The 26,835-nt window shown below is 28.2% G+C and overlaps 3 protein-coding genes across 3 annotated transcripts; 1 reads left to right on the top strand and 2 right to left on the bottom strand.

Annotated features, from left to right (window-relative positions):
• The first annotated feature begins 6,593 nt into the window (after window positions 1–6,593).
• Window positions 6,594–8,362, top strand: LOC114409802. The gene is made up of 3 exons (XM_028373394.1): window positions 6,594–6,988; window positions 7,299–7,423; window positions 7,946–8,362. Exons 1-3 carry the CDS (start codon window positions 6,712–6,714, stop codon window positions 8,063–8,065), a joined length of 522 nt encoding a protein of 173 aa, XP_028229195.1. The 5' UTR covers window positions 6,594–6,711; the 3' UTR covers window positions 8,066–8,362.
• A 7,484-nt stretch (window positions 8,363–15,846) lies between these two features.
• On the bottom strand, window positions 15,847–19,505 carry LOC114409801 (LIM domain-containing protein WLIM1-like). Its single transcript, XM_028373393.1, has 5 exons — window positions 19,188–19,505; window positions 17,878–17,974; window positions 17,718–17,758; window positions 17,484–17,573; window positions 15,847–16,378 (listed from the first exon to the last, which is right to left on the bottom strand). The coding sequence occupies exons 1-5, from the start codon at window positions 19,326–19,328 to the stop codon at window positions 16,169–16,171; spliced, it is 579 nt and encodes a 192-aa protein (XP_028229194.1). The 5' UTR covers window positions 19,329–19,505; the 3' UTR covers window positions 15,847–16,168.
• Window positions 19,506–22,662: 3,157 nt separating this feature from the next.
• On the bottom strand, window positions 22,663–25,650 carry LOC114409800 (succinate dehydrogenase subunit 7B, mitochondrial-like). Its single transcript, XM_028373392.1, has 4 exons — window positions 25,459–25,650; window positions 25,292–25,360; window positions 24,708–24,810; window positions 22,663–23,106 (listed from the first exon to the last, which is right to left on the bottom strand). The coding sequence occupies exons 1-4, from the start codon at window positions 25,513–25,515 to the stop codon at window positions 23,048–23,050; spliced, it is 288 nt and encodes a 95-aa protein (XP_028229193.1). The 5' UTR covers window positions 25,516–25,650; the 3' UTR covers window positions 22,663–23,047.
• Between the last annotated feature and the right edge of the window lie 1,185 nt (window positions 25,651–26,835).

The following is a 26,835-nucleotide window of genomic DNA, read 5'->3' as shown; positions in this document are numbered from 1 at the left end:
ATTAAAAAATTATTCTTATAAATTATAAAATGTGAATTCAATATCTGAACAATGCACAAGACACTAAGCTAGTTAGACTTAAATTTGAGTTTGAATTAAATTAAAAGTAATATAGATATTATTTTAAATTTTTGGACGATTTATTTACAATTTATAATTTGTTTGTATTAACTTTATAATTTAAAGAGGTTGTGCAATCAAATTGATCAATATATTTGGCCATTTTTTTCTTCCTTGTGCCATAAAACTCTTCGTTCAAATTACATAATGATTGGTTATATGGTTATAAAGGTTTTTGTTTTCTTAGTTTTGTTAAAAATATGATGGGAGGGATTTGAACTCAACATCTTCCCCTCCCTTCTCCCTTCATCCTTCCCTAATCACTAAATCAATATTATGTTTTCATCTGGTTAAAGAGGTTAACAAGCCATTAAGCAAACAGACCAATTAATCTAGTTTTCTCAATAATGACTAGAGTGCACACACAAATAAAATGTCTCATATTGATAATGATGTCCGCTCACAAATATACATAAATGGGTATTTCTTTATTGATACAATAGAACCATCAAATCTCACAAAGTCCATTAAAAAAAAGGTGAATAAATTAATTGTCACAAATGAGTGACATGAAGAACTAATTATAAGACAAAGTTCAAAGTCACAAGCATCCAACAAGTCAAAAGGTGCGTCTTCATCATCTAACGAAAAAGTTTATCAAATCTCACAAAGTTTATTAAGAAAAAAGGCGAATAAACAAATTGTCACAAGTCAAAGTCCAAAGCTACAATTATCCAAGAAATCAAAAGATACATCTTCATCATCAAAAGAAAAAGAAAGTCCATTAAAGAAAAATGTGAAAAAATAATCTGTCATAAGTAAAAACTCTACAAGTATCCAAGAAGTCAAAAGATGCATATACATCATCAAATGAGGTTTATTCAATCTCATAGAGTCCATTAAGGAGAAAGACGGATAAAAAAATTGTTCTGACATCAAAGTTTAAAAAGAAGCACAATAAAGAAAACAAAATTTAACAAGTCACCAGCAAAAGAAAATAAATACAATAAGTCTATTTAAATGAACAATTTTCGGTGTTTTATTCGCATTATTTTTATGTGTTTTACCATTATGATTAACTATTTTTCTTTCATTAAATATTTTTTTGTTGTTGTTTTATTATGTCAATTTCATTTTATTTTTATATTGTTCTTAAAAAATTTATACACAACACTTACTTTTATCTTCACATTAATCAATTTTAGTTGAATGATCAGTCTCCAATTTTGAAATATTTCCTTATAAATATATTGATAAATAAAAAATATCTTAATTCATACGTAATTTTTTTATCTCCTTTAACAAAAAATGATATAAAATATCATTGACAATTATATTTTTAAATTTGATTTATCAAATAAATAATTTATTTAAATATTTCTTTAATTATTTATATACCCAAGCAACGCACTAGTTACAATATATTCTTGTAAATCAACGGTTGTTAGTAAAAATATCTTAGTGGATAGCCAATGACTAGACACAACTTCAGGTTATGGTAAACTAATTTTTTTCTTGGTGTAATCTCCTCATGGTGTTTTGATAAAACTAGTTGAAAACTTATAAGCTAACTAAAAGTAGGAGTATGCAAAAAAATTGATTCGAACCTAACCATATTATAACTCAACTGAAATTGAATCGGTTTTGATCCGAACTGGTTTGAAAACTAACTGCATTGTTTTATAAAATTAGTTCGGTTAACCAAATTATTTTTACAAAATCGATTTGGTTAAATAAACTGGTTTTCACTTGAATCAATTTTTATTATAAAAAAAGGTTCAAAAACCGGTTCGGAACCAATTCAATTCTTAGAACCAATTTAAACTGGTTCAAAACAAGTTTGGTTCAAAAACTATATTTTAAAATTGATTTGACTATTTGGATATAAAATCGAAACAGTTTAAAACTTGTTTGGTTCGGGTTTTTTATCTAACCAGTTTTTGGATACCCCTAGCTGAAAGCTTATAAGTTAAGAGTTGGAAACTTGTTGAATTATTTGAAACTATTTTGTAAGAATAATAGATAAATAAACTGATAAATGTCAAATCACGTAAAATAATATATTTAATATTTCTAATATTTTGAATTTTAATTATAATTACTTATCACATTAAAAAGTACCATAATAATTTTTTAAATTTTGTATTATATAAAAATAGTAAAATTAATTTTTTCATTTGTTTTTGGAAAATTAAAATTAAATTAAATAAAATTTATTAGAACTATATTGTTTAAAATCATTTTTTAATATTTAAATATTTTATTAACAATATTATTTTAAACAACAAATAAAAAATCATTTTTTATAATTTTCTTAAACATTCATTTTTTATTTGTAAAAGAAGAACTTGATGTCTATGTATGTCATGTTGATGACTACGAAATTTGATACAAATCATATCTTTTGACTGATAAAATTTAATATCTTTTTAATGGGGTTTCACGCTATACAATGTAGTATATATAATTTTGATTCTTTTTTAGCAACTTTGGTTTAGTAACCAAATATTTTAACTATAAATCAAAATAAACAATGCAATAATTGATTAAAATAAATTGTTTGACATTAAAGAAACTAATAAAATATTAGAATTTCAAGTTGTATAATAATAATAAAAATTAGATATGCGGGTTTTTTCTAACTGTGAACAACAAATATAAGAGGATTTTTTTAAACTGAATAAAATGATAAAATGGAATTTTAAATAAAATAACAAAGATAAAATTGAGAAGAAAAAAAAGATAATAACTTATAAGCTAACTTATTTTTCATAAGCTTTTTTCATAAGTTACTTCAAGTAACTTATATTGATAAGTTATTTGAAGTAGCTTATGGAAAATAAGCCACTAACATAAGTTTGTATATTAAACAAATTTATTTTGGTCAAACAAAATTTTTAAGCTAGTAAAAAAAGTTTAATTAACTTATAAACTAACTGAAAGATTACAAGTTATAATCTAGGAGCTGAAAAATTAAAAATTTATTAGTTATCTGATTTAATTGAAAATGTTTAATAAGATTAGTTGATAAGTTAGCTAATAAATATCAAATGACATAAAAATATATATATAATATTTCAAATATTTGAATTTTATTTTTAATAATTTATCATCTTTAAAGTAGGACATATTTTTGCTTTTATGAATTGAATCGATAAAATAAAAATTATGTAGGGAATCAAATTAGGTCATAATATTTTTTAAAGAAAAACATAAAAATAATTATAAAATTGATATAATTCAATGAATTTCTAACCTTAAGGAATAATGTAACAATTTTCATGTGTGTAGTGTGCATGCAAGAACATAAAATTAGATACGAGGATTTTTCTAAACAACAAAAAATAGATAAGAGAATTTTTAAATTAAATAAAAAGATAAAACAAAATTTAAAATAAAATAGTAAGAATAAGATTGAAAAGAAAAAAACTAGCTAGTGTTTAATTCAAGTAGTTTATGAAAAATAAACTAATTTATGAAAAACAAGTCATTAAAATAAATTTGTGTATCAAACAAACAATTTAATATAATTAAAGTAACTCATAAACTAATTAAAGGAATTTATAAGTTCCTCAAGAGCCTTAACAAACATAAGGGGCTATTAATTTAATTATTTTCAATTAATTTAAGAAAGAATTGCTCTGTGTACTGTGGAGAGAATATTATTTGCAAACCAAAGATTTTCTAAAAAGGTTCTTTGCTTAATCATATCTCGAAAAGATGATAGATATATCATATATATCTTCCTAACCTTTAAAAACCTCCCTCTTTCTTCTCTCGTCTTTCAATAGTTTTCAAAGTTTTTGATTTGTTTGAAAAGTTTTCAACTATATAACTTTACTTTCGTTCTTATATTTTTGCGCTTGTCTTTTAAAAAGATTTCATGCACATTATATGATTGATTTGTCTTTGAATCACGAATAATGAATCTTAATATTTTTAATGGAATTAATTTGATATTCAAAGAGTTTAAACATATGTATTTCAATAAGTAAGATTTGAATGCAAAAACAAATACAAATCTTTGGTCTGAGACCACATCCACATGCATGAATCTTCTATTCAAGAGATAATCTTATTACACGAACTAGGTAAGTTGGTAGAATAACTATGAGTCATAAAATTTTGTTTCCAAATAAAAATTCATATAAAAATATTTGATCTAACTTCCTCAGTTATATCACGCCATGTAACATTTTTTTTTAAAAATTATTTCAATTGCTGAATGTGTTATGGATCCCGATTCAAGCATGATCATGAAAGAACATGACAGTAGTCTTTAAAGTCTAAACATGAGTGATGAAATTCTCATGCAATCCAAGATTTGGCGATAATCATTGGCATTGGTGGTTGTGGTTGTCAAACATGGGATGCAACTCACGGTTGATTATAGCTATTTGACCCTAATGCACCATCCTTGTTCCCGAGTAAACGAGACCAAAAGCACTAAGCAATTGATAATGTCCCATATTTTATGTATCCTTGTTAGAATCCGTCGGAAGACTAAAATATGTATAAGAAAATAAACTTGTCATTCAAAAAACCGACTCAAATCAAAGCCATCCTCATGTGTATTCCTTCACCCATCTTCCAAATTACGTGCAACAACAACCGGTGTTTGATATGCCAATTAAAGAAATTATTATGTATTATGAATGTACTATATTAGATCTAGCAAACATTATAACATGCTGACGACATAATCATGTAGAATATTATATAAAACCCATCAACAAGTTATTATTCTAAATAGTATTGATTTCGATCTTATTAAATAAAATTTTAAATTAAAAAAATGTAAAACATGATCGGAAGGAAAAACTTTACACATTTAAATATTTATTGCAAATGAATGATAGTGACAAAAAAATTTATAAAAAAAATTTTATCCTTATTTTTTAGTTCAATTTATGCACATCAGGTTAAGCTAAAAACCAAACATATTCTTTAACAAAAAAATAATCCGTCAAATTTTTTAATAAATATTAATTATCAATAAAATTAATATGAATATCATAATAATAAAATGAAATTATTGCTCCATTTAAAGAGGTTATGCAAAAGGGTCAGTGGCATGCACTGAGGGAAATCATGATAACCTGGTAAAGGCAATGTAACCGACAAGAGACAGGGCTTCGGTAATTGGGTGGTCACACTCACATGCATGGCAATTACTTTGTGAATAGGAACATGTCATTTACCCAAACACGGTAGACCCAAGGGAATGTAACGTTTGAGAGCTGCACATCACATCAAACTCAGCTGCCTGGGTCCCACTGTGTTTCCTCACGACCTCATGCATCCAATCGTTGCTTGCCACGTCTATCCGCGTTGGATGCGTTTTTCGTATGGGTTAATTTTTGGAGGAATTTTGTCCGTGGAATTGGTGAGTTGAATCTTAAATCCATTTTTTAAAAAATGAGTTAGTCAAATTCACTTTGGAAATTTGTCAGGAGATTTCTTATTCAATTTCAAGTATTTTGACATATTATGAGCCTCAATCAGACATTCTTATTAAAAGTTATACTCGTTTTAAATTAAAAAAAAAATTTCTGTAAAAAAAACATTTGGCTGTTAGAATAAAGAATCTCACCACATGGACTGTGTCTCACTATCTTCTCTAACGAGTTCCCCTAACTGCTGCCGTCACGTATTTAACTCGTCAACTCCTATGACGAAATCCTTCCAAAAACTCAGCCCTTCAAAATAATGTTTTGAAATAGATTCCTTTTAAAAATAAATTTCTAAAAAGAATCAGGTTTGATCAATTTGCCTCTTTCTACGAGTGTTATCAGATATGTAAGAATTGGTTATTAAATACTACGTGGATTACTCGCGAATATTATTTTAAAATTTGATAACTTGTAAACTTTATACTTGAATAAATTACTACTTGCAAGTTGCAACACACGAATCTATTCAAACTCGTAGTACTATTTTTTATTTAACAATTAGTTCAAACTGATTATATCACTGATTTTCGGTCAAAGTAATTCAACGAGTCCGTCCAAGTTTATTTTTATAACAATGCTTTCCTCTTTCCAGAATTCCATTATATAAAATAATTTTGGTTGGTGTTTTATTCTTCTGAACAACCAAATTCAATTTCTATGAAACACATTTTTCAAAGTAAGAAATATTAAGTGTGATGAAATTCTAGATTGAGGTTTAATTTTATGATGTAAAACATTATAACATAAGAATATTTTAAAGCTTAACTGGATAGTCAAAAACTTAATTATGATAGATTAAAAAAACTCCTAAATAATTACTTATCAATATACATTTAATAAATATTAAAGAGTATCTAAAGGATATTGATTAAAAAATTAGTAACTGCTAATTTTTTTATTAAAATTAAAAAAAATTAATAGTTAATTTTGTTAATAATTAATTCTATAGTTTTTAATGTTTTTATTTTTTGCAGAATAATAATATTTTTTTATTAACTTTTTAAGCCGACTCTTACACTGAATAGAAGGATCCACATATCCAAGTATATTTAACCATCCACACTCCATAGCATAGAGATTAAGTAAAAATATCCCTACGAGTTTGGGCGTTGAAAATTTGTGGGACTGAGTGGCTGCTATATTATAAAGTCTCCAACATTACCTCTCATTTTTGGCGTTTCATTGAAGAAACTAGGAGATGGGAAATTGCCAAGCCATCGATGCAGCAACACTAGTGATTCAGCATACAAATGGGAAAGTAGACAAGTTCTATGCACCTTTGAGTGCCACACATGTCATGAAAACCAACCCTGGTCACTACGTTGCTCTTCTCATCTCCACCACATTGTGTCCAACCAAAGACATTCAAAATTGCTCCAACGCCAACAACCCGGTTCGAATAACTCGAATCAAGCTTCTCAAGCCCACTGATACTCTTGTTCTTGGCCAAGTTTATAGACTCATCACAACTCAAGGTTAGTTAACTAGTTCCAACTTGCAACTACACTCTATTTTGTTGTTAAAAAAGCTTTTATATTTTTCTTTGGTTATTCCAAATTTTAGCCTTTAGAGGGGAGCTCTGACACAACGTTAAAGTTGTGTCTTTTGTGACCGGTTAGTTATGGGTTTGAATTCAAAAAAACAGTCTTTTACATATTTAAGGATAAGACTGTGACAATGATTTTCTTTCATAACTTCGCATAGCGAGGATTCTTTGGACATGGGTACGCTAGTGTTATTCCAAATTTGAGCTTTTAATTAAAAGATCTTCTTTTTTGGGTTCAGAGGTCATGAAGGGATTGAGGGAAAAGCAAAAGGCAAAGATGAGGCAAAACGTGCCAGAGTCAGCTCTCAAGCTAGAATTGGAGAAGGAGAAAGTAGCAAGGAGGTCTGAAATGGAGGACAATAAGGTAAGTTTCAACCAAAATATGTTTTTTTTTTTTCATTTTACTATTTCCACTTGCAAAGAGTACATCATTTCAGCTATAGATTTGTTAAATCTTATAGAATGGGAGCTGATAATTGAGTGGTGCTTGATGTATATATAGTGTCTCTGGTTATGCCAATCAATTTTCCATCACGAAACATCATTTTTTTATGAACAGTAAATTTCATTATTAGGGTATCTTATAGGAGTTTGTAAATCTATTCAAAAATTATTTTTGCTAATCAAGGCTTCACTACTTATTTTGGGAACTAGGAACTTGACCCATCTCCCTTATCATAAAAATTTACATGAACAAAACTAGTGTTGGACATCAAAATGCTAGGAATTAGCCACTATAGTCAAGCTTTAGATAATTTACCTAAGATTTTAGGTTCCAACTTCATCATATTATTAAAGTTTTGGATTTTGATAGAGATCCATTGTATGCTAATTGTTAATTGGTGATGCCAACCCATATAATTGTTACATGTATTTGATTTTTCAGGCAATTACCAATCCTGAAAGAGCTCGACCAAGGATAACAGCAACAACTAATAATGGTGCCACTGCTAAGACAAGATTTTGGCAACCCTCTTTACAAAGTATCTCAGAGGCTGCCAGCTGATCTTTGTTTTCAACGTACCAACATGTGGTGTGAGAGACAGAGAAGCAACTGAGGAAAAAAAATATAAACAGCAAAAAAAGAAGAAAACAAAAAACTCCATGATTGCTTGGTCATGTGGAAATTAAAATATAGTACACTGAGGTTCAGGGGAGGCCAGAAACAACAGAGATGATAAAATTCTCCTGAGTTGAGGCATAATTGTGTATAGTAAAGTTGACATGTCCTATTTCTGTTAGTGTAATTAGATATTACTCGCTAATGAAATCAACCTTCATCATCATGACAAATTTCATGTTACTCTTACTGTGATTTCCACCTATTTTTAATATCTTCGAATGTTGACTCACATCGAATAAAAAGATTATCAAAGATTGAAGTTATATAAATTTACTTGTTTTATCCATTCAAATGCATAAATTATACGCATTTATAATATTATTTACATAATATTACTCATTAAAATATATTGGCATAAATTACTCACACTGAGAAATATCAAATGGGGTCTCTTTCGGTTAAAGTATGTCTGCATACGGTATAAATCCAACAGTGGTCATTTGTTTTTCAACCTCTCTAATTATTATATTTTTAAAAGATTTAAATATGTTTTTTTTATATCGATAATATACTCATTTTTTAAGTTTATTATCTATAAAATATTTTTACTTTATTTTATTGCCTGATATTTCAAAAAATTTATTTTTATATGTTAGATGGTAAAAAATAAAATAATCATAAACTGAAAAAAAATATTATTAATATAAAATATATATTTAAACCTTTATAATAAAAGAGTCAATTGCTGGAACTCTTGTGTATTTTTTCCTACACAATAGTTTTAAATAGGGGGACATTTTTCAAGGGCGGAGATCTTGTGCAGCTGTGCAAAATATATATGTCGACGATGATCGTCTAATCTCATTAATTAATTTTTATGATCATTGTATCATTTTACACTTTTATCTTCTTCTATAAAATGCTTCCAGAAGAATCATGTCCCCAAAAATAGTTCAATATTTTTAAAATGTTAAAATTATAAAATATTAGTTGAATGCTTGATTGAATAATTAAAAAATATTTATTTGATATACATTTTTGGTAAAATAAAGAAATTAGGTGACTTATAAGAAGAAAAATATATAACAATAAAAATTTTATTTTTATAATATAAAAAATATATTTAATGAAAATTTTATCACTTTTTGTTGCATTGTGATAAAAGATAATAATTAAAAAGATATGAAAGAATATTCTGACGTAACAAGGTCTACTTTTTTAAAACACTCGCAATCACAATGGCTTGCATACTACCAACATGTTATGAAATGGTCGGTAGATAATCATATTTTTTTAAAGTATGTGAATAGAGATTTAATTTCTAAATTTGTATAAATAGAAAATATTTATTAAAATAAGTCAATTTCTTAAATAAATTTTATGAGATAAGTAATAAAATATAATAAACAAATTTTACAAACTATAAATTTAAATCTACAACTTTATAAAATAATTTAATTTAATTTTAAAACTTAGCATATTAATTTGACCAAATAAACAAAACAAGTTTCTGGATAAGTGGTGAATAAAATATATATGCAGCTAATTTACGCCCTAGCTGCTAGGATAAGACAATTGCAACAACTCACTCCACTCGTGCACTTCCTGCGCATGAAAGTTTGTTTCACTGCACGAAACCCTAGATTACATCAAACTATGCATAGAATTCCCTCCATATTTGCCCCACCAAACCTTTCGCTTTTTAACATTTTTTTTCTTCTTTTCTTTCTCCCTCGCTGCTTTGTCTTTGTTTAAAAATTCAGCAACATCACGCAATTCGTCCTTTTCTTCCATCTCTTTTGTCTGTCTATATCCCTTCATTTCCCTTAAATATGATGAACAATCATGCAAGATGTGAATAGATAATTCACCCAAACTTACTTTTTTCTCTTTTCTTATGGAGAATGAATGCAAGCTAGCACTGTTTCAGTTTAACATCAGAGATTCCTTTTTCCTTTTTGAAAAAAATAAATAAATACATTTGAACATGATTAATCTAATAGAAATAGCTTTTTCTTTATTTGGATGCAAGTTATAATAAGCCGTACATGCCTTATATTTTCTTATAAATATTTTAATTCATCATATAACAAGTGAGGTTCGAATATTCCAGCATATATATATATATGGGATTATATATGCATGATTTCTGTCTTTCGTATTTCGTTTCACTCTCTTTATTGCATACTTTATCTTTAATTAGTGTATATTATAAGAATGAGAATGTAATATATAAATGAAAAGAGTCTCTCTTTTTGCCTTTCTCCTTAATTAATTGGTTCCAAAGAGATTTCGCTGAAAGCAAATTCAGCAAACCATATAGCTCACAGCTCAGACTGAAAAGTATGGAAGCGGTGAATGAGACCAATCATTACAAGAGAACACATTTTCATATTTTACAAAAATGTTGAACCCAGTAGCCTAAAAAATTGACCGAGAATCTTTAATTTTTTTGGCCAATTGTATATCACCTGGCAAAGCATTTAGGTAACAAAGTCAACTTGCATGCCATACATTATGAAATTCTTTCTCCTGGTTGCATCAACTAATTAAGTAAATTTAAAAGGTACCTATAACCCTATGTCTTATAGGCTTGATATCCACAAGCAGGTGAAAAGGGATATTGTGGACTAGTTATATCTCAAAAACTGCATGTGCAGCGTGCTTGGAAATTCGTTAAAATCTAAGGAATTATGTTTGTGATATGAAAACTATAATTATTATCTTCCTAAAATCACATATGAGATATGGAATTAAACATTGTTTACATCAGTGCGTGTTTGAATCCTTGTTGTGTCAAATTGGATTCGTGTCAATTCAAAAGCAACAATGTATAGCTTCTATGTTTTTTTCAAAATTTTAACGTGAAAAATCTGGTGCTCGCACGTAGAAGACATGCAATCAGACATGCACTCACAACAATAATTAAATCAATTTAGTGTGAGTTAGAAACACTCGCAAATGATGCCGAAATGTGTCACAAGAGAAGCTACAAATTAATAGTAATTTCTATAATTCCTTTGTTTGACGTTATTTTATCATTCGATCGATGTACGTAAACTACGTATCCAAACACATAATTACTAGTGAGTCTCTATCTTTTCTTTAGCATAAGGTCATCTCTAATTATGTTGTTGCTTCAAGTTAAGAAACGTTGCTTAACAAAATTTATCATCGGAGCACCATTGCTTACATAAGTACATTGTGCTAGAAGATTTGAAGGCTGAGAAAATCATCATGCTACATGAATTTATTGTTGGTGTAGTACTGATAGAGAAGTTGTTAATCACGAAAATATTACAAGCAACAAACAACTCTCACTCGCAGATTTGATCACTCATAATGTAACGTTTGTCAAATAATTAAAATTTATTAATTTGAATAATTAAACGTTAACGATTAAATTCTAAATAAATATTATAATTGAATTCTAAAATAAAGCAATGATTTTATATTAAAATTATTCAATAAATTATTGAATATTAAATTCCAGTTATGGTTCTATTAATTAAAACTATTAATTATTAATATTAAAAAAATAACAAAAATATTATCTATTGATTACTAATTAATTAAATTAAACTAACTATATTGATTTTTTATAAATTAAACTTATCTTATCCATAATTAATTTGTAGAAACCTTTTCATATTAATTTTTTTAAAATTAACTTAAACATTAATTAATTTTAACTTTATTTTATTTATTTTTCTCTTATCTTCACCTTCCATAAATGTTTAAGGAAAAAATTATTTATATAAACAGATTATTTTTTTTCTTATTTTTGTTTAAGTTTAGTTTAACTTAAACATAGTTTATTCAAATCTAATTGGTTACACATAATATGCACAAATTACACCTAAATTAAAGGATACATTGTAATAAAACCCTAAAAAGTGTGTAAACATGAAATGAGAACAATAAAAAATGTCATGATTTTATAATATAATTTTTAGAAATAAAATTTATATATATTATTTTAATTGTAAAAAAATTATAAAGTTCCTGCTATTATAAAATAGCCCTAATTGCATGAAAAAAATGTCCAACATTAAATTTCTGATTAATGATATTATGACGATTTGAACTTAATTTATCCCAATTGAATCAGTCATATTCTAAGAATCATTTTTGGGTTAAATAAATATTTTAAATGTAATGATTTGACATAATTCTATTTTTTTGGAATATTTTTTCCAACGAATTCTAATTAAATTTGTTAATAATTTTTTATAGAAATGATTTTTGGCATGATTTGTTACAATTAGATCCTCAAATTGTTATTAAATTCATTAGTAACAAATATAATACTAAAAATTAAAAATAACTCGAACTTGCCTCCTACAATGATTTAAAGTAATTTTTTATGCTTTTTTTGGATAAAATTATCCAGAATCAATGCTGGTATGTGCTGCCAAAAAAAATACTTTAATGACTAAATTGAGAATTTCAGGATAAAATAAAAACAATAAAATAACTCACTAATGTTTGGAATTTTTGAACATTATTCTGAAAATATCCTATCCCAAGTCCGTAGATTAGGATTGATGTCATAATTGTCACTTTTGGATTGCGCTTAGAATATTCATCACGTCCACCTGATATTGAATTTCATTGTGTTGTTTTATAAAACTTCATTGGAAAACTGTTTTGTCCAACATAATGTACATGAAGTTGATGTTTTCCATTTATGTTGTAGAATTAAAAAAAAAATTGTAAACCTCCAAAAAAAAAAAATAAAGCGTTGACATCAAATGTCTTTGTTATTTGAAGTTTAAATTATTTTTGGGATCCCTCAATTTTGTGTTGCCAGCCTCAATTTTTTTACCCCAAAAATATGAAGAAAAAAATTCTTAGATATAGCATTTCCTTCAAACAATCAAAGAATAGATAATTAATTAAATAATTTACATAAATCTATTTTTAGAATTTTAAACAATATAATATGAAAGAAAATAGTTGCATAAAAATAACTAAATTTAAATTTTAAAAATATATTTTTAGGAACCAAATCTAGATCAATTATTCTGTAAAAGTCGACCGTAAAATTGTCCATACATAATAAATTCTCTAGAGAACCAATAAGATAAATAATTTCATAGACATTTATATCAAATATCCTAATATGAAAATTATTTGGTCTCAGGATGAAGCACAACAATATGATCGGATAATAGATAATATAAATTTAAAAACATGTAACTAACTTTTTTTTTATAACAAATTGATTTTGTTGAACACGAATTTTCATCTTTACCGTATTTTCATATAGGTCAATTAAATAATTTCCTCAACTTGTAGCTTGTCTCCATAATAGTGTAAGAAATTTGTTGGGAAGCCTATTTCTTCTTACATGCACAAAATTAGGTATAAAATTAATTTTAATGTGTAACTCAATTTAAGTTTGAGTAGGAAAAAAATAACATAATTATAGAACGTAGTAATTAGATGTTTAACCTATTGTGGGGTGACAACAAAGCTTTTAAACCAATTTGCTAACTCCATATCTTGAAGCTTCCAAACAATAAAAAAACAAAAATAGAAGAAAAACACAATTTGAGAATCGTGTAACAAAAAATGAGGGAGAAAAAAAAGTGACCACACCCTTTAAATACTAAAATTGCCAAGCATATCTATTACTGAAATTGTCAAAACAACAAATCAATTAACCCCAAACAAAATCATATAGCAATAAAAACTGAATATAAAGAGACAAACAAAAAATAATTTAAAAAATTAAAACTACAATATAACTAGTTAAAGCTTTTGCACTTAAAATCAACTAAAATATTAAAAAAAGAACACGAACTAAGGAGAACCAACTTGAATCTGGAAAAAAAGTGAAAGGAGAATCATAAATTTTCCAGCCAAGAAGAGGAAAAATGAATATCCATGTGAAAGATGGACAAGAATGACTTTGAATCAAATAAGTTGGTTCTATATTTATAAAGATATTTAACCATACAACAAATATGTATATATATTTTTTAGAAAGAGGAATTATGTATACTTAAAAAAGATTATTCATTCTTTTCAAAAAAGTCCACGTTTAAAATCTTGTGTCATTTATTTCTAATTAAAATCTTAATTATATATATATATATATATATATATATATATATATATATATATATATATATATATATATATTGGACGTTTCGGTTTTAAAATTAAATAGCAAAGTTTCCGTTCTAGAGCATTTATTTAACATAAAAGTTCCATATATTCTTCAATCAGTTGACTTTTAAAATTCTGATATTCTCTTTCACTAGTCTCATTATATATATTGTCCTATAATTTAAATATTTATAAATAATACAGCTTACTATATTAACACAACACTATTAATGCTAATAATTAAGATGTGTGAACAATAAATACAAAGTAAAGTAAGATCATAATTTATGCACACATTACATAAAATGCAAACTTAGATATTTGGGTTAAGTTTTTTTTTTTCTTCAGTTACTAATTTAACTTCCATCTATTAGCCAAAATGACATTTACGGAAATGCCTTCACCTACTTCCTTATATATAAAAAGATATAAAGATAAAGATATTTTGATGTTTTTTGACTTAATTTATTTTTTAAAACATCAAATGTTTCTGAATATCTTTATTTTCGAATATTAATTGCGTAACAATTCTAACTTTAATGTTTTAAAAAATATTTTTATTATATTTTAAAAAAATTATTATATTTTTAAAGAATATTTTGTAAATATTTTGTCAAAAGAAAATAATTCGATTCTATGCACAAAGTTTGGTTATCTCGGACGAAAACTTATCATTTGGTTGATAGATTAATTTATCAATTTATATTGAAAAGGCTATTACAATGCCATTTATTATAAAAGAAATTATGGAAGAATTTTATCAAATCAAGAATCAAACAATACCAAGACCATGATAGTTATAGTGTGTCCTACATGCCTTGTTTGCATGAGTCCATTGTGCAGCAGTTTTGGGTCGGTAGAGGATGGCTTTGGATCATTGAGTGCCGATGCGATGCGATGCCATACATGTCAAGGATGCAGTGATCTCGCTCTTGCCATCTTTGGAAATTCTGACAGTTGAACACCTTAATCTTAGAAATGTCTGAAAAAGGCTTAGCATATGCGATATGTGTGATTTATGAAAATAATTCAAGTTTCACATCGACTAAACATAATTCCATATTAAAATATATATAAGTGAGGGACAACCCTTACTATTTGAGCTAACTTTTGATGCTCATATTGAATCGTTAGAATTGTTTGAAGCATTGAAATAAAGAGTCAGTCAAAGATATGAATTAAAAAAATACTTCCGCATATATGGCTCCACTAAATGATATTCATTTAAAAAATCACTAAACCTTATCACTTCCAAAAATAAAAAGCTTTAGAAATATCATACATTGTTATTTTATACAACACATTGGACTGTAGAACCCACAAACATTAAGTTAATGTATCCAAAAGAAAAAATTAACCTCAGCACTCACCTTCACAATTTTAGTGTTAAAGTAAATTTTTTAATAAAATACTTAAATTTATGTGACATTGTAAAACTCACATAATTAAGATAAATTAATAATCCATTTAAGTAATCATACATTCTGGATGCGATGAGTTAATACTTCAACTAGTCCTTGGTAATTTCATGACCAGAGATGTTCCTTTCGTTTCCTTATTGTCAATTAAACTCAAATTTATCGAGAGATTCATTGTACCGATACAAAGAGTGTGAAATATTTTTAATGTGAATAACCAAATCAACGGGAAATTTACAGAGAAAACCAGATTTTATCACAGTAATGAAAAATACAAACTTCATTAAACTTCAAAGCAAAATGCAGATTGGTCAGCCGCGCCGTATGATTAAGCCAAACTATCTACTAATTCTTCTCAATTATCAACCCAAAATTTGTCTCACAAAACTTTTCACATACATAGTAAACAGAAAAAAAAAATGTGGATTGAGACAAGGGAATTTGATGCCTGAAAATGAGTCACCAACTGAACTTGTATTGCCAATGTAACTTGAAAGTTGAATGCTTGCCATTACTCAGTTATTCTGTTCTCCGTCACCCCTTCATCGTTTTCTTGCTTGTCAAGTTGGCTGAAGTTACCTTTCTGCTTGAACAACTGAGTATGATGGTGCCTGCAATAAAGACGATGTTCATGGGCAACATAATTTGATGGGCTAATTACACATCCTCCATGAGTGCACCTGAAACAAGCCTTATGGTAAGATGTTCCATCAACAGCTACCTGAAAAAGAACAATGGACAGTGCCATTATTAATACAAGACTTATGACACAATATGATGCAAAACACTAAAATTCTTCCTTAAGTTAACAAGAATTTATGGTCTAAAAGTTGCTTCCACCCTCTCTGCCACTTCCTCTTCTTTCTGTTGCGCCAATCAACCGCCATAATGATAACAAAGACATGAATTGGGACCAAGTTGTTGTTATGCATCCTTCTCCACCAACAAGAAAATAAGGAATTGGATTTGCCATTTGCCAGTAACTATACAGAAATTAAATGGACTTACTCCGTTTTGATTTTTTCCCAAATTTAAAAAAAAGGTGAATAGAGAAACAAGTGTGGTTTATCAATTCATATACGTTGTTGAATGATCAGATCAAAAAACGATAAAATGAGTATCTTGTCCTCTAATTTCTGGGCTGTAGTGGAAGAGGTGGCTTAAGCCAGTCTTCTGTAGTTTACTCCAAGATAGATCTTTATTTGGTTGGTTAATTCCATTTTGTTAGAGTTTAATTTTGATACGTTGTTAGTTAGTGTCAAGATTTTTACACTATCAAACAATTAAAAGATACCTACGATACGAACTTTTTCATGCTAATGTCTACTCTTTTGTACTAATTCAGTATTTGACTTCAGAAAAACATTGAATACAGTAGGTGGCAAATGGCAAAGTTGAAGCATTGTTAGCTCAGATTTCCTATGGTTCTAAGCTATCATTTGCTAGATGGGCTCTCTATGTTGAGTATCACAGGTTTTGCTTTTAATTTCATTTCTGCACGAGCCGAATTTAAGTCTACGTAAGTTCCTACACAGATTCTATATCCAGATTTGAATAAGGAGCACAAGTCAATTGACGTTGGAATTTGGATAGGCAAACTAAGATATTTACATTGATGATCTTGAGCAAAGAAATTAGGTGTCTAGTGCCTTCAGTCTTCACATAGATAAAGGCAAATTTGATGAAACTATACAGAGAACTTGAATTAAGATATTATGAGACTTGTTAGTTTACTCTATAATAATTTAGATGTAAGAAGACTTCAACAATAAAGATCGACCACTTTGGCTTGATATGAAGAAACTTATGATAAAATAGTTATGTACCTTTTCAATTGGGTAAACTGTTTTCTTGCAAGCAACACATTTTTCCTGAGTTCCAGCAAACAAATTTGAAACCTTTGTATTGGTTTGGACCTGAAGATATCAGAGAGAGTTTACCATATGAATATTAAACAGAAGGGTATATAAAAAAAAATAAAAAAAACTCCATTTGAGAACACTAAACAAGAATTCTAAGGATGAGAAGAAATATTATGTAGTTAATTAGATAAGGAAAACCTGATCGGCAGATCTTTCAAGTCTTGCAGTTCTTGGAATACCTACAAACAATAAATATAAAGAGAACAAGAAATAAACTTAGAAACAGGATGATCAGAATAATATGTAGAAATTTCAAGTGTGTTTATGTATCAGAAACAACTAATTAACAGCAATTCACCTTCAAAACTTTTGTCCAAGCTGCCAGTCTTCTTAAAGAGTTGATCAAAATGAGGCTTACAGTATAAAACACCCTCAAAGGAACAATAATTACTCAACTGCAAGGATGCATGAGGAAAAGAGGATTAAAGATGTATCCATCACTTGATCTTTGACCATTTTAAGCTTTAGGCTTCTAGGAAAACAACCATCCAAAGTTCATGTGATGGTGTTACAGATTATATTTTTAGAATATCTATAATTATTGAGTCAAATGGACACTATGGGGAATGAATAATTTCAATTTAATGTGTCCCAAGATCAAATATCATATTGAATAAGACAAGACAATTAGATTAATTGCATGTTGTGCTTTGCAGGTTGAACCAAAAGGTTAATACACAATAACAAACTTTCATCCAAACAGACATCCATGGAAAGGTTTCTATTTCATATGACCCACAGTATCTAATTTAAAAATAAAATAAATAACTAATCAAATGGACACCATGGAAATAAATGGCTATAGTTTAATGGTATGCTTTGAAGACTCGAAATATATGAGAGCAATTTCTTTTAGGTTACCACCAGAAGAAAGGACAACAGAATACCAATGTGTGCTTATCGGATACACTAAAAGGTGTAAAAATGCATGATCATACAAGAAAAAGAAATTCTATGGTTTAAAGAAAATTTTGGAATCGCATGACATGTGGAGAAGAGTGAATGTTTGAAGTCTGAAGAAAAGAAGAAAAGAGGTGAATAGCAGCTATAACCTGAACTTTAATTAATAAAATATCAAACCTTGATTCTATTCCTTTAGATTAATCACACGAGCTTTTAACTACTCAGGACCACAAATTCTCTGTAATCCTTTTCAAAACCTTGTATTTACTTCTTCACCCTATGTCAATCTTGATCTTCCTCTCTAATATCTAATCTCTCCCATCCTCAATTTTATGACTAAACTGCTCATTTTCTCTAACATTTCTATTCAAATTATGCACAAAAGACTGTCATATAATTGCTAGAAACAGAACAACTTTTCTACTAGGTAATGCACATCAAGTTTCCTAATGAAACACCCACTAAGCCCTCAAGCATATGCAAATCATGATTAATCCAAGAAAAGAACCAAATGAATCAGACAAATTAGCTATACCCCAAAGTAACAAACAAAGATGTGGGTTTTATTTATAAATAAAAACATATGGTGATGATGAAAGTCAAATGCATAATCATACATACGCATACAGAGAAAATTCAAGTTTAAATCATGCACTTGAGTTTACTCTTTGGTGTATTCTGAAGTAAAAAAAAGTGTGATCTAACCTTAAGGGTACCCTTGCAGTGGTAGCATCTGAAACATGATTTGTGATAGATCTTGTTGTCAGCAGTGAGCAATTCCACCAAATACACAGTCTTCTCACATGCTTTGCACTTCTGAGTAGTCCCTGCAAATGATGCCATCATCTCAAGTTGAACAATTCAGAACCTCACTGAATTAAGAGAACACTTATGTTTTTACTTTCCTACAACTATCACTCTAAGTTTTTCTTCTTTTTATAATTGTGTTGGGAGAATTAACAGCTCAGACTCAGACAAATTCAGAGAAGCAGTTACAAATGCTGATCATGCATATGATGCACCTAATTTTCAAACTTACTAGAGACAAAAAATAATATAAAATAATAAAAAAGTTGTACTAATAAATCAAAGTCATAATAATGACTAAGTTTGGTGAGTTGTAGTTTGGTGGTGAAGGCTTTGGGATTAATAAATGACCATAGTACCATTGATGACATTGACCGCAGGTATCTCACATTCAGTGGGCATGTAGAGACACATTACTTTCTGTTTTCTACGCAGATTCGAACATATCGCGGCGTTCACGAAAGTTGTCGTGTTTTCACTGGCTTTTCAGAAGTGGGTGTCTCACAACACATTCATTATTTGATTCTCTCAAACTTTAGAGGTAATGTAATTTGTAACCATGCATACATTTTTCATTCTTTCATTAAAATTTCGTGCTATCACTTAAGATCTTTATTACAAGTTTGTTTCCGCCTTTATTAATCAGGCATTTCCAGCTGTATCTAGTTTCAGTGAAAGTAGATACTCGTATTAGACCAAACCCTTTTCAAATTAATGACCAACCACTATTAGACAAATTGTTTGTATTTAAGAGTTAAATATGTGTTTTTCTCAATTAAATCAAATCAAAACCGATGGTGACATGTAACCGGAATCTAAAGAAACATAATTAGTCAGGCACACATATAAAGATATAGATTTCATAAGGTTAGACAATTTGCCTAAGTCCTCATAAACAAAGCAGTTGTGTTTTTATTATTGATAAGAAATACTGTGTCCCATCAAGTATTTATAAACGGAAAAAAAAAACATGTGTCTTAAGCCGATCATGATCCTTAATTATTTGGATTAGATACAAATAAATACAAAAATAAAAATTGTGTCTTATGATATCAAATCAAATATCATGAATTTGTGTCTAAAGTTCCAAATGGAAGCAGATATATATTATGTTTTGTATAACATTTAAGAATGCATTTAAGATTTTATTTAATATTCTTGTCTTGGATTTGTTTTGCAGGAATTATCTTATTAAACATTCTCCTATAATATGTCGAATCCTATGAAGAATAAATGAAGTCCAAGTGCTTTGGAGTTACCAAATAGTATCAAAAGACATGTCTACTAAAACAAAAAGAAATGATTTCCTAGTGAAGTGTTATTCAAAGCAAAAGAGAATGGTTTTCCAACATGAAGGGAACCTGCATTTAGAGAGCTCAAGTGATAGATTTATCCTCTTAGAGACAACGTATACTTGAAGAAGACCTAAAAATATAAGAAGCTTTAAAAAAATGGACCAGCATCTTTAACTTAATATCTCTTGTTTTTTTAGCTTTTTACGCATTAAGTCTCTAACGATATATTACTCACTTTTACTTTTTATAACTTTAAACAATTTTTCTCTTCAACTCAACAACTTTAAATAGAGGGCTATATCAAGAATAATTCTTTGTGAAGTTACTCCCTTCAATAATTTATAATTATACATACATATATATATATATATATATATATATATATTACATTAAATTAAGTTTATTTAACAGAGTATCAAATAATTGCAAATTTTATAAACTTAATTAACTCAATAAAAACTTTTAATTCAATGGATTAATAAAATTTAATACAGAGACGATCGAGACTTACATAAATCTCTTAAGATACACAAGTGCATTTTCCTTTTTTATTTTTATAATAATTATAAAAAGTTACCATATTTTTATTATGTTTCCTACTTTCAAATTTGAATATAAAAAAGACAATGAAAATATATTTTTTCATTATTTAAGATATTTAAAACAAATTAAAAACAAAAAATATGACAATTCATATAAACAGAAAAATAGGGAAAAATTGCAAACCAAATAATTATTGTTAATCTTAAAACAATGAACCAACATAGTGTAGTGCCGTTGAAAAATAATCTTGTTTGCATATATGAAAAAACTTTTAATGAGAAATGAGTAACCTTAAATGAATCTTAATATCTCAGATGGATTAGTGCATTAAGGGGAAGAATATCCCATTTAAAAGAAAATCCTTAAAACAATGAGGTAGTGCTTGTTAAAAAATAACTATAAAAACATTTGACAGAAGAGTATATAAGTCTTTTTTATTCCTAGGAATTAAATTTGAGTATCCAAAAAATTTGCAGCAATTTAGGTATATTATTTAACAACGAGCTAAACCTGAAAGACATTTTGTCTGTCTTCTCTGCTCATTTATTACTTACGTGAGATAGACGATACTCGTAGTGAGTAATTGCGTTCATTAATTAGCTTTATTTGTATTCATTTAATTCAAAAGGCAATTGTTTTATTAACGTGGGTTGGGTAATAACTAATGAGTACCCCTTCTATTAAATTTTGGCTTAAACAAAGTTTAATTGCACTTTGTCCAAATTTACCCATTTTCAAGTGGCATTTAGTTCCCGAATAATGCTTGGCATGTCACCTCATCAATGTATTAAATAACATAATTAAAGTGCGAACATGAAGAAAAGAATGAGACCAATATATGTAGGTAACGACCTAAACAACGTCATCTTCCTTTACCTCTCTTCTCAAGAATTATAGTCTGCCTAGTCGGCAGCAAGCGGTCCAAACCCTTAGTTTAGACCCTCGGAAAAAAAAAAAAGTTACTTAATATTAATATTTATATAACTTTTAGGCTTAGTTAAATTTTTATTCAGCTATTTATTAATTTTATTCAATTTCGTCTCATTATTTATTTAGAGTTTAATTAAGTCTCATAATTTTCAAAACCAAGGCAATTTTACTCTTTGCTGCTTCAATTAGGACCCATAATTTTCAAAACATCGTTATTCTAAGTGGACAAAAAAGATAACATTAACTCAGTTTTGAAAATTATGAGACCTATAACCCTAAATAATAGTAGGACAAAATCGAATAAAATAAATAAATAATGATAAAAAAATAAAGCCTAACTTTCATTAATAACTAAAATGTTTTTGTGTGAATAGTGTTCCCTGCCAGAAAAAGAAAATTACTTTTATTTTTTATGAAACTTCTAATTTTTCTATAATTCTTTCAATCAAATGAAATATTAATTTTAAAAAGACATCACCTCAAAATTTAATTTAAGCCTAAAAATTTGTCAGAAGATCCCTTAAGCCTAATCAGCCTCATGGAATTCCAGCCTCCCAACAATGATGGACTAAAGATACTAGCAAAATATCTTGGCCAGCACCAGGTTACAATTCCCATTAACATGGTTATCAGATTTATTAACATTTCAGGCAAAGCTTGATTATGGAATTGCATTAAACATCTCACAGATAATCACAACAACTCCCTCAAATAACTGCTCCCCCTCAAACTTGGTCGAACGAATTAGATCTGTTTCTCACACCTGAAGGCTGAAGCCACAACAGATTTGTGACCAGCCAATCAACATTATCATCAGACAGTAGACATCTGGAATGGTGGAAAAGCTATTAATGCACAAGCAATTTTGGTTCAAATGCTTTTTTGCTTATTCTAACATTGCTAATCATAACGTCCAAGTTGTTGCCACAATAATAAAACAAAACAGAAAACTAACTCCCAATATTTGCTTCATCCAGAACTTTCAGGACATTACAGTTTCTGAGCTTCCTCTCTTGTAAAAGCTCTGACATATACTTCGTAACAGCATCCTGAAACATAATAAAATAGCAAACAAGAACATTGAAAAAGATGGAACAGGAATAGAAACTAGTATGATTGTTTCAAGGGAAGTGGCATATTACAAACTAATGTATATTCAATACAAATAGATAGGTAATGCAGACTAGTCAATTAATGAGTGTTGTCTTCATATTATTCACATCTATTCCTGGTTGGGGACAATGTCAAACACAGCAAAAAGGGTCCATGAAAAGAAACAACTGAGAAATCAATATTTCAACAAGCTAAAAATTTTCACAAGAATTTGAAACATCTTAATGGCTAGCAAATGCTAGAATTTTTTTTTCACTGCTGAAAGTGATTATATAAATAGACCTTCAAAGCCAACCAGACACTTAAATTTTATACAATTATGTAAGTAACCATATGGCTCAATGCTAGAGTTGGCTAACATTTGAGAAAATAATCAGTGTAGAAAGGAAGCATATACACACAATATACTAAGGAAGAAAAAAGACCTATTAACTCTATGACATACAGGCCCAGTAACAATGACAATCTCCAAAAACGAAAATGCTCCACTCCCAAAGGATTAAAGAGGACCACGTCCTCTTTGCAATGGTGTTATTTCAGAAAATTTCTTGATAATGTGCATGTACTTTTCATAATCCATCATATTCAGCAACCCAAATTTATTTGTGAAGTAATCATGTTTCAGTAATCAAACTGCAGAGGTGTACTGGATTTCCAAATCACCAAGGGCTTTGCCTAAGCCGAACATCAAATCTGGCTCAGATCATTTCCAATTAAGCTGTTCATAAATCCAACCTCAAGGAAAATAATTCCAAACACAGATAGGAACAATTTATTTATCCTTTGAAGCTTACCAAAACACACTCCCTATGTGCATTTAGGTGGTTTGTTTAATTTGGCAAACACCATCACCACCTCACCTCACCCCTTCCCACACCTGCCCTCTTCAAACAACCACCAGGTAAGAATAAATGAAAAAAAAATTACAAAAGCTTATCAGACAAAACTTTGATCAAATTCTCAAATTAAGCAATTACATGGACGTTTATCTGAAATTCTGTAGCTCGGTATCAACGGAGGCTATTGATGTTGAAAAAAATTTCAGATGTCATGACCTGCTTTGAGAACTTGATGGCAAGAATATAAAATCCTTGATCCAAATTTTGTTCAAAATTATTTTATCAAAGTTAGTTTGCTAGGGCCACAAGAATAAACTTTACAATTAGAATGATATGAAAATGAGGCCAACACATTTGAAATGAAACAAAAACAACATTCAAAGAAAAAATCATGAGGCCAACTCAAATGTTTTGGCAACTCCCAGACTGAAGATTTCAGACTGCTTTCATCAGCAATATGAAATCTTTCAACTTATTAACAATAAACATAAACTTTAACAACAATGTCCAGCTCAAACAAACATCAAATCTTTCAGCTCATTAAAAAGTGATTTCAATCCTTGAGAGATAATAAAGCACCCCAGCCCTCAAAGTTTCATTTTTCCACATCAAAGTCTTTCATGTTCCATTTATAAATCATGACACCCCAAACAAATCCTCACTCATTTCCTCAAAATCAGAGTTAAAGGACAGCATACCTGCAACAACAACAATTGTAAGGGCATTCCCAATTTTTCTAAGCTTTTTTACACTCTTCTTGTACGATTTGAACGGTTTCAGAGTTGCATCTTCTGCCAAGAGCTGCCACAAAATCCAGGAATTAAAATTACGCACAGGCTAACAAAAGAAATCATAACTTATGCTTGCTAAGCTATGCAAATGTTCCAAAGACCAATTGTGTTATAAAAGAAATATAAATATTTTGATTTTTTAAATTTCTTTCAACAATACAATGAATAATAAATTGTCTACCTATTCATTGCAATACTGAAGCCAAATGACAAATTCGTGGAGACAGGATCAGAATCACATTTCAGCAATTTTCCTAATCCTGAATCCCAATATTCGTTTACAAAATGAATCTATCAAAAGAATACCCTCCTTTTATAATGACTAACTTCGTGGATGAGGTTTTCTTAATCCCTAATTTTTTTTTCTTTGCCAATTTAGATCAAAGTAATTACAAGTTGAAATAGGTGATCTAGATGCACCAAATTACTTGAATCGCAAAAAACTAAATAAATAACAAATCTAAAAAAAAAAAAAAAAAGCAATGTCTTACAGCTTTTTCACGAGCCCCTGGTTCGACGTGGAATCGACGGCGAGGAAAAGAAGCCAAATCTTCAGTCTTCTGCTTTCTCAAAAAGAGATTTTCGTTATAAGAAAACAGGAATCACAGAGAGAAATTAAAATGATTATTATTCAATATGTGAGAAAAATTAGGAATACCTGAGAGTGAGATCGAAAATGGGAAGCGATACTAGTTTGGTTCAAGAAGAACGCCATTTTTTTGTTGAAGGGTTTTGATGTGAAAACGACGTCGGTCAAGTTCAGAGCTCCCGGAAGCAAGAAAAAAACTCGAGCTAGATGAAGGGAGAGAGTTCACGACATGAATAAAACAACTCTCGAGATGGGAATGGGAATTTTGGTTAAAAAAATAATTTTTATTTATATATAATTAATTATCATATTTCTTAATACATTTTTTTATTATTGGTCCAAATTTATTACAAAATTTTGTAACACTTTATATTTAATTAACTTTGAATCTGTAATTCTTAATAAATTTTAACTGTTAATAAAGAATTTACTCCAAAAAAAACTGTTAATAAAGAACGCATAAAAAGAAAGATTTTAATAGTTTATAGCATAGTCTTTTTCTCTGTTATGTATGATTTAATTAAATTATTACACTTTTAAAAATAATATATTTACAAACTTACGACTAACTCATAGTTAAAAAAACTGTTAATAAAGAAAGTATAAAAAGAAGGATTTTAATGATTATGTATTGATATATAAAGCAATTTTGAACATTATTTAATTATAAATTTTTATTATTAGTATGATTATTGTAAAAATTAATAAACTTATTATTTTTTTTATAGTTTATAGCATAGTCTTTTTCTCTGTTATGCATGATTTAATTAGATTCTTACACTTTTTTAAATATATATATATATATATATATATATATATATATATATATATATATATATATATATATATTTTTACAAACTTGCGTCTAACTCATGGTTAAAAATGCAGACTAATAGATTGGTTTAATTGAAAATAAATAAATATATTTGTGTTTAATTTAGATTTTTTATATTTTTAAAAGTAAATAATTATTGTTTGGTAAAAGCCTCCTTAACATACATTTAGGTGTTCAATCCAATTGATTAGCGACACTGGATGCCCATGAATGGTCAAATTGTTAAGTGATTAATACTAGTAGGCACCTAGAGATGGATAGTATTGTACTTGAATTGATTTATTTGATATAGTGAGAGGAGAGAAAAGTTAAACCAATCAAAATGGATTGGTTTAGTTTCGTATTTCCTTTTTAAAAATTAACCCTATTTTCAACAGATTAATTTAGTTAATCAAATTAATATTGGTAGACCAATATTAACTAAAGTCTTTATGCAACTGATTAAGAAAATAAAAATGAAAATTTCATTAAAAATATTTATTATATTAAAAATACTAGTCATTTAAATCATTTTTTAAGAAATTAAAATATATAATTAATGATTCTTATCTAATGTTATTAAGACATTGATTGGTAAAAAAAAATTCAAAAGTTATTCAAATGGTTCAAAT

The sequence above is a fragment of the Glycine soja genome, chromosome 4 (assembly GCF_004193775.1).
Source record: "Glycine soja cultivar W05 chromosome 4, ASM419377v2, whole genome shotgun sequence".
In the NCBI taxonomy this organism is placed as follows: domain Eukaryota; kingdom Viridiplantae; phylum Streptophyta; class Magnoliopsida; order Fabales; family Fabaceae; genus Glycine; species Glycine soja.
This window is presented reverse-complemented; position numbering and strand designations above follow the sequence as displayed.